We start from the raw sequence: 9,577 nt of genomic DNA, 5'->3' as shown, positions 1-9,577 counted from the left end.
CGACCAAATTTTTATCTGTCAAAAAGTGCCAAATATTTGACGCTTGGTCAAAGAGTGTAACAAACAGGTTTTAGTCTGAATCAAACTAAACAACCAATCACTGGCTTTCTCCCCAAACACAGTATAAAAACGATTTAATTACACGATTTGGCAACACGTATTTTCTATGTCGTTTCCTAGTCTACGAGGCTCCTCCTCCACTTAGAATTTCCTTCGGAAAGCCGGTGCTGAGCACTTATTCCCGAGAGGTCGAATACATTGTCTGCAATAGAAATCGAGTTGGTGCTAAGGTACCCATCTATCCGCTGGCTGGCAAAACAACGGAAATCATCCTACGTAACGACGTGAAATTAAACAAGTTAACCGGCGTCACCACTTTCCAGCGCCAGAAAATTATTTAATAGAAGTAGTTATATTTTTCTATTACTTGCTGGAACGTTGCTAAAAGTGATAAAAGAAGTTATTTTCAAAACAATCTCCTTTTTTTCAAATATATGAAGTTACGTGCGAAGCAAGTGCAAACGATGCCACCAAGTTCAGAGTTTTCTAGGTTTCAATTCGTACAATTTGCCTAAAATATGCATATAATAGACATAAATAGAAACGATGAGACTGGGAAGCATTAAAATTTGAAGTTTCCTTGGAAATGAAAGAAGAAATTTCTGCCGCAAATTTTCGAACATGTTTTTCTCAAAACTATCAATTTCAGTCTTGACCTTCCTCCAGTAGAGTTCTGCCACAGACAGACGTCCAAGTAAGAACAAAATTGATCGAAAACTCCGTGTAAAATTTCAAAGAGAATTGCGTTATAAATCACTTGTATACTAGCGCTGCCTGGTGACCTTATCGCTACAATACATTTTTTTTAGCTGGTGTATGAGGCTGGCGTCACTGGTAGCGCTATCTGGTTACGAATTGCTACTACAAAAATCTTTACACAAGTTTGGAACTCAGCTTGGACGTCTGTCTGCGGTTCTGCCTTCATCTGGTGACACTTCGCACTGTAGAGTTAGATAGGGAACAGATCTTTTATTTATTTTTGAAGCCATGATGCAAGCTAATTCAAAAGAAACTGAGATTCTCACTTATTCTAGATTAGCAACTACCACTACCAGGCAAGAGGAAGTCATCAACTTCCGAAAGCTATTGTAACAAATTTGTATGCTTTTAAACCAATTCGTTGTTGTAGTAACATCAATAACATACCATAAAAACAGTTTTTATATTCTAACAAGTTGGAAAAAGTTAAAGTAGTAGTTTAAGGCATGGCCGAAATATGTTTGTCTCTGTCTAAAGCAAACATATTTTGGCCATGCCAAGTTTTGACAGCTCCTTGTTAGCCATTCTGCCGCTGCGCGCTGAACGGAGCAGCTAGTGGCAATTAACATATAATTATTCCTCAATTGAAAACATCCAACGAGAATGCCTGTGAAACCACCATATGCCAAGTCTTTTCATTTTTAGATGCCTGAAATTTCGAAAAATTCACAGCAGAAAGATAGGACCTCAAATTTACTATTTCGGTTGTAAGTATGTATGTGGGCCCTAGGCCCTTAATAAAAACTTGGTGGTCCAAAGTATGTTTATAGTACTTTTTACTTTTTTTTAAATATGTTTTTATTATTTTACAACAAATTGCACTATCGAGCGCTGCCTGTTAAAACAGACACTTAACACTTAATAATGGTATGATATAGCAAGTTCGCGTTTTTTTAAATAAATTGTGCAATCACTTCCTCAAGCTGGCCAAAATACCCCCGTTACCCTACCACACACTTTTTCGATACGCAGAATCACAAATACAGCACTCCTACTATAGTCATCACTCAACAGTTTGGTATTTTTTTCGTCAGGAAATTGAAAAATATGCTTGTGAAAACTAATGCACATAGATTTTATACAAAAGTCCGTGAGAATGACGTAAATCCCTGTACTATTATCTCTTTTAAGATTAGTTATTGTATACACACTTAGATATTATCACCGAGTACGGTGAAATACATTACCGAAATTTCAACAGCTGAGATCTCGGTGAAATTCTCGGTAATACATCAAAATACCGAGATTCTGTAAAACCAAAAATTGAAAACCTGTCAAACTATAACGAGATTCTCGGTAATGTTTTACCGAAATACTCAATAAATAATTACGGAACTAGGAAAATTTAACTGTCGATTATTACGAGAACTTCGGTAAAAAAATTTCAGAAAAAAACTCAGAATAAGATCAAAACCGATTAAATATACAAATTAATTTATTAATTATTAAGCCAACTGATTCAACGAAACAGAGCATTAGTGTAAACAGGACAGTTGTATTGCTTCTAGGAAATAAAGTAGCAACTACCACTCTGCAACTTCTATCCGGCGAAGCGAGTCGAAAACCTGCAAAATTGAGTGAAGAAAGAATTGAATTAATCCTTTGTCTTCAAATATTCCTGCAGCAAAATAAAAACTAGATCTTAAAAAGTATACTCACTCAATATTTAAGTTGGTCTGCAGATTTTTCCATAATAATAATCAGCCGCAAATCCTGCTTGTTCTACATCTACACCGAAACACGAACAAAACTATTAGTGAAGCACTCGTTATTTTGACAGTTCTGTTTTTCGGAATCTCGGTAAGAGCTTTTTTGTTCGACGAAATCTCGGTTAAATGATGTCAGGGTTCCGAGTTTCGGTATTTTAGTTTACTGAATTCGTAAATTCTCTATTTCACGGTTTTCTCCGGTAAACAAATTTACGGTATTCCGGTAAACACGTTCGGTTTCCGATTTCTCAATAATTTTTTCACGGAATAACGGTAAACTAAAAAGTTTTCAAGTAGTTCGGTATTAAGTATTACCGAGAAACCATTGTGTGTAGGTTTTGAGCGGGTTAGTAACGAAAGGCTGAAACTCAAAAGGCTGAAACCCGAAAGGCTGAAACTCGAAAGGCTGAAAAGTATGTTTCATAACGAAAGGCTGAATGCACAAAAGGCTGAAACCACAAAAGGCTGAATGAACAAAAGGCTGAAACATGAAAGGCTGAAACTTTTGTAACTTGAATCATAATCGTTGAAAAATTCGGACACATGAATAACAAACCTTTATAAGGTGACAGAGTTCAATGTTTGAGTATAAATTGGTTTGTGCAATGGAAAATTAATTTTCGGCAACATTTGAATCTATACACACTTGACTCTTGTACACGTTTCCTAGATAATTCAGGGCGAGACGGCCGAAGGCCGCGAGGATGCGCCAGCGACCCGCCGTCGGAAGCGCCGGCCACTGCGGGGGGGCAGCCCCCCCGCAGAAATCACCTCTGTATATGTTCGTTCGTTTTCCTAGGTCTACTGACTCGTAGGGGTGATCCCCTAGTTTAGTCCGAACGAGCGATAGCGAGTAAGGACAGCATACATCTCGGACAATCGAGTCGGCCGTAGGCCGCGAGTGTTCTTTTAGAAATGAACTTTGTGAATTTCAGCCTTATGATTTTTCAGCTTTTCGTGATTCAGCGTTTCGTGTTTTCAGCCTTTCGTGTTTTCGGCCTTATGTAGTTTTCAGCCTTTCGTGATTTCAGCCTTTCGAATTTCAGCCTTTCGTGTTTCAGCCTATCGAATTTCAGCCTTTCGTGTTTCAGCCTTTCGTAGTAGACCCGTTTTGAGCTGCATGAAACTGCTTACTCTATGAAAAGTGTTTAATTAAATAAAATTTTTCTGTTGTGTGGGTAATGCGTTTGCAGAATAAGAGCCAAAAGGTTAACTCATTCAATTGCTTTTAGGTGCAACTGGACGGTGGCTTTTGCCATACAATATCGAGGTTAATCGAGGCAAATAATCGATCAAAATCTCTCACACGTAAAATGAATGATTTTCGAGAAAAATATCGTTTATTCCAATAAATATATGTTTGTTGCTGAAGGGCCACAAATAACTCTCAAAATAGCGTATTTTGGACAATGGATACGTTTGCGTTGCGTTGATATGAATTTGACAGAAAAAGTATGGGCTAACTATCGAATTGCCGCAAACGCAGTCGCAATATCCATTGTGTTTAGGCCTTAAGTTGTTAAGAACATTATAATTCGGAATTAATATTAGAATGTTACATTTCTTACATTTTTCCATCCAGGAATTTTTATCAAAAATTTGGGATTTTTTTTTTTTGAAATAACGAAATTATTCTTTTTGTAAATTGGACTTTCCACAAAAAATGATTGTTTCGAATTTCCAGGTCATTCAGCATGGAAACGCTCATTACAAAAATGTAAGGAAAAAGATTTACCTCCTTCGATTTCGCTGGATTGAATCTCTGCTTTCAGTAATTTATTTAATTTAATTCCAATTCGTATGATCATATTACATTGATATTGAATAGCTTACAGTAAATTTTTAAAAGTTAATAAGAAATAAATGAGTTAACTGTCAAAACGTAAGTAGTGTACTAAACGCACCCAAATGCTTTGCCTCACGATCTCATCTGGCTCACGCAGTGAGCCCTAGTAACGATTCACCCGACTCACACACATAAAACAAAAGCGACAGTTCCCCGTGCCGTGTTCAGGTTTGTGCGATTTTTTTTGCGGGTGCGCTTTTTCGCCGCGATTCGCGCAAAAACAAGCAAATTTTGCTTGCTGGACTGTTTTTCGAGCTTTATTTATTTACATTTCCTGTATATTTGGTTGGTACAACGTCCGACGGACGCTGTCCTCTCCCACCGAACTGGCTATGATACCGGTAAGTGTACATACGTGTGGTCTCCTAATCTAACCTCGGTACCGCAGCAAAGGCCTCTTGCAATAATGTTACTTTCCATCTGCCGCTGGCATAGAGAAACAAAATCTTCGTCGGCAGCTTGCCGCCGTCCACGAAACCGGAGGAAATACGGCGTCTGTTCGAGAACTACGGTGTCGTGACAGAATGCGACGTTATGAACCGGTGTGCCTTTGTGCACATGCAAAGTCCGGACATGGTGGAAAACGCAATCCAAGCGTTGCACAATTCCACATTCAAAGGAGTCACAATAAATGTGGAACATGGTCGTAGCAAGGAGCGATCTGGTGGATCCTCTTCTGGCCGCGGTGGCGGTGGTGGCGGCGGCGGCGGTGGCGGCCGTGGTGGTTCTAGAGGTGGCGGTGGAGGAGGAGGAGGCTTTCGACAGCAGGATAGATCAAACTTCAATGGTAGGTCTTTTGTTGATGTTTCTGTTCCAGTGATTATGTGTTTTTTCTTGTTATTTGGAGATAATCAGTCAGGAGGTCCTATGAGAAATAATCAGAGTCGAGGAAACTTCCGCAATCAGCCGTACGGTGGCGGCGGTCGTAGTGGTGGCTTCGATGGACAAAATCAAGGCGGTGGTGGTGGTGGAGGTGGCGGGGGCGGTGGTTTCCGCGGAAATTTTAATCGTGGAGGCAGAGGAGGTTCCAATGACCGAGGCAGTGGGGGCCGGGGTGCTGGTTTTAACGGAGGCGGCAACCGTTTCTCTGGTGGACAGCAATTTAACAGTGAGGATAGAAGAGGTTTCGCTCTTCCCAATGATGGTGCTGGGCGTTTCGGGGGTGGAGCCCCATCGGGAGGGGGAGTCGGCGCCGGGCGAGTTGCTCAACACAGCGGATTGGCGATCAGTGCTCAGAATGATCCGTTCACACGTAGAACCGTAGATGCGACCTCATCAAGCGGATAGTGAGTGTTTATCAAAATTCTCGTTCTTGACTAAGATCAACTTCTTTTTCAGCGGAAACCGCGGAGGATTTAATCAAGGAAGCGCACCCGGCAATTTCCAATCCTCCAACTACAATCAGGCTTTTCCTCCGCTAGGAAGCGATCAATCTCGGTAAGTTAAACTGAGAATTCCACTCTAGAAGTGGGTCACTAATGTTGTGTATCGTTTTGCTTAGCGCGGCGAACCGTGGACAGCAGCAACCATGGATGCAATAATTGACAAACCGTGGGCTCGCGTCGGGAGTGCGATTGCCACCTTTCTCGCGAAAGTTCTGTATAGACAAATCTTTTATCTGCAATGCAGTCCTGTTGCGCTCGGAATAGTCCAGTTCGAAGCGCAACGTCACTCTATTCGTATTATTTGCAGCAGAATTTCGTTCAGTTGCTTTTATTTCTCGCCCCCGTTGAACAATGAATGCCGCTGGCAGAACCAAGAAATAGTTTTTAATTCTGACTGGAATTAAAGTAACCATTATTGCTAAGAGAGGTTTTCCTTCGACGACGCTAGCAAGCTTTTCTTTAATCATTTTATTAACAATTATATTAAATAGTGTTAAATGTAAGCAATCCCAATCGAACCAACCCCAGCAGGGGTCACTTTGACCCCCCTGCGCTGGTTGAACTTATCTTTTATGTTTCTCAGCATCGGTAAGAAAACAGAACTATCAACGTACATGTGTAAGAATAACAGATTTATTGACCCAAATATAATACACAGAACAGTGACTCAGAGGATCGCGTGTTTAATTTTGAAGTTCGGTTTTTGAAATGCGTTGGATGTGGGTGGGCTGCAACAGGAATGCCACTTTCCATTTAAATTAAATCAAAACCATTTCCATGCCGTTCCCATTATGAACCTTGACCGTTTTATAATTTTTGTTCTCAATCAAAGAAATAGTTATCGGTTTCCGTTATGTCACAGTCGAAATATATATTTGCGGACTGAATTTCAATATTTATTTTCAAAAAATTTAGTAGAGTATAACGGAAACCGATAACTATTTCTTTGATTGATCTCAATCACTCTGCTAAGACGCTCGTTATAGATTGTCTAAATTTTTGTTCTTCTTATTATTCTTCGATGATGGACATTGTTCTTCTAATTATTCTTCGATGATGGAACAGGTAAGTCTTCCGAAATATTCCGGAGTTCAAATTTTGGTGTAGTTACTATTAATTGTTAGATTATACACAGGCTGATTGCCGCTTGAAGATTCTCTATCACTCTAGGTACTGAAGAAGGAGACTAGTTAGACGAACTCATTTTTTCAACAAATTTGATTAGGCTGAGTCGTGTATTGAACAGCGGATGATATTTGGAACGATTTTGTGAGGTTGGATGGTCTGAAGTCCCAGGTCTGAAGCAAGGCACGGACTCTATCTACTATTATTATTATCACTATTCCAAAGTCTCATATATTTTAGGCACAGACAAACAGACGTGCCTCTTCGAAGAAAAATCCTGGAAAATCTTCGCCTTATTCGAAACGTTACACTCATGAGCCACCATGCGAGCTTATTGCCGCCTACTAACCTATTTTCGTAAAACGGTTTTTGTCTTTGATAATGAATGTGCACGCTTGCTTATAGCGAAACCAGCGGCATTATTACCTACTAAGCTAAACTTCAAAATAATCGTTATTTTTCTGGTCGATGAAATCGTCGTCGAGGTCTGTGTTTTAGGTTTTGTGCTTGAAATTGACATTGCTGGTATTGACAGCAGTGAAAGAGACATTAGAACCATAAGAGAACTAGAGAACTGAACTCTAAATGAGCTCTAACAGGGAAGTGTGAACTGTTCTGCTTGGAGGGCAGCTAGTCTGAGCTTCATGTCAGGGGCGACTCAAACACAGATTGGTCGAAAAACCCTTCGAAAGACCAGAAAAACCAAAATAGATAATGATGCCGAATTAAACTTAGAATGATGAAGATGATCTCAAATTGAGCTCAGAATGGCCTAACAAGGCCTTCTAAAGGCCAAAATATTAAATGATATCAAATTAAGCTCAGAATGGCGGAAAACCTCTTCTAAGACCTGAAAATATTTAAATAGATAATGATCCCGAATTATGCTCAGAATTGCCGAAAAGTCCTTTTAAAGAATAGAAAAGGCCAAAATAGAAAATGATTCCAAATTTAGCTCAGAAAGGCCAAAAAACTCTTCAAAAGGCCAAAAAATACAAAAATAGAAAATGATCCCAAATTAAGCTCAGAATGGTCAAAATACCCTTTTATATGCCAGAAAAAGCCAAAATGGAAATGATCCAAATTGAGCTTAGAGTGGCCGACAACCCCTTCATAAGGTCAAAAAATAAGATTGAGCTCAGAGTGGCCGCAAATAAAAGACTGATCGGAGCGGAGGGCTGAAATATGAAATGAAGTGTCTGCCCAAGAATTTTTTTTTTTAATTTACAGCCTTTTAGGCTATTATTAAGTGGAGTTCGGCTGAACTATAGCTCAATAAGTCGTTAAGTCAATAAATCACCGTCTATGCGTATTGAGGATCAAGGGCAGAACCTCCAAATACCAGCCTTATTAACGTGTACGCGCCGAGAAACGGTAACCAACGACGTACACTGTGAAAAATCGACACGCTACAGCCAAGTGGATTCCACTTACTTCTGTGCTAATAGATGGAACATTTCATATCTACGTGGAATACACTTGCGTTTCAGTTCACAGCACAAAATCAAGTGTCTTACACTTCGGTTTGCCATGTCATGCATACCAAAAACAATCATTTTACACTCAGATTTCAACGCTTATGTCGTGACGCTTGCTAGACCCAGCCGTCTCCATTTTTTTTTTCAATTTTTGTTGCAAAACTGAATACACATCCGTACTCCAGAACTATAGTTAACCGAATCAATCTTCGTTCGTCACATCAATCGCAACTAAGCCCTCCCGATGATCAGCGTACTACTCTCACATTCTCTGCCTCTCTCTTTTCACATCTATCGCTTCTACACTTACACACACACTCTTACAAAATCATCGACAGCTGCGGTGCGGAATCCGCACTGCGGATGTCCATTAGCACACCTAGGCCGAAAGCTGTTTGTTTTCTCTCTCACACCCGCACACACTCTTAACATACAGATTCCTTCGTTTGACTCAGATTCTCGGTGAATAATTCGACTGCGCGGACGCTCTACTCTAAATGCATTCATTCAGATGTTTCAGATGGATCGTAGCCAGTATAGCAGGGATGCCTGTTTTGTTTGTTGGATTTCTTTCGACTCACTCTGAAGATTTTTGTTTTCCATTCTCTGTATTCTCTACATTATTCTCCCGCTCTACTCTAATTTATCTATAAAAAAGCTTATCAAAATTTTATTAGTTCCGAAAATTATTCTCGTACATCTGTCTTAAAGTCTGTTGTTGATTCATTTATTTTCTACCCATAAATATTATAAATGAAATCACTGTTGTACCTGGCTGGTTTTTTAGATTTGTCCGGAGTCGCGATTTGTATTCAATGATTCACGAGCGCTGTTTGTATCAGAGCGTGTACCAGGATCTTATCTTGTATTCGACTGAAATTTGTCGGTGTGAACGATTTTTGGCTCAGTAGGAAATTCGTTTGATTTCAACGGTTCAGCGGTGTCTTCCACATAAGAATCGATTGAGTCCGTTAGAGGGTGGTCAGAAGAAATTAAAGTAGGTTCAGGTGAGGGTTCATTGGATACCGATGGCGTTTCGAATTCAGGTTCTCTATAGGAAGCTTTTTTAACATCCTGTATGTTTCGTGCGTATTGAATACCGTTTTTGTCTGACCATTACCACTTTAGGTCCTTGTCTTAGCTCAGAGGTACTGCTTTTCGAACTTTAACACCTCTATCTTCCCAGAATTCGCAAAATCTAGACCCTTGGAAAGG

At 39.8% G+C, this 9,577-nt stretch overlaps 1 protein-coding gene across 2 annotated transcripts; it reads left to right on the top strand.

Moving 5' to 3' along the window:
- The first annotated feature begins 4,514 nt into the window (after window positions 1-4,514).
- Window positions 4,515-6,432, top strand: LOC129728695 (uncharacterized). Of its 2 annotated transcripts, XM_055687156.1 has the most exons (5): window positions 4,515-4,715; window positions 4,810-5,161; window positions 5,222-5,660; window positions 5,713-5,811; window positions 5,876-6,432. In XM_055687156.1, exons 1-5 carry the CDS (start codon window positions 4,707-4,709, stop codon window positions 5,913-5,915), a joined length of 939 nt encoding a protein of 312 aa, XP_055543131.1. In that variant the 5' UTR covers window positions 4,515-4,706; the 3' UTR covers window positions 5,916-6,432. The 2 variants fall into 2 exon arrangements, with proteins under 2 accessions (XP_055543131.1, XP_055543124.1); XM_055687149.1 differs by having other exon boundaries at window positions 4,810-5,660.
- The last annotated feature ends 3,145 nt before the right edge of the window (window positions 6,433-9,577 follow it).

This window comes from Wyeomyia smithii, chromosome 1 (genome assembly GCF_029784165.1).
Source record: "Wyeomyia smithii strain HCP4-BCI-WySm-NY-G18 chromosome 1, ASM2978416v1, whole genome shotgun sequence".
Taxonomy (NCBI): domain Eukaryota; kingdom Metazoa; phylum Arthropoda; class Insecta; order Diptera; family Culicidae; genus Wyeomyia; species Wyeomyia smithii.
The sequence above is the reverse complement of the archived record's forward strand: the minus strand, read 5'-3'. Positions and strand labels throughout refer to the sequence as shown.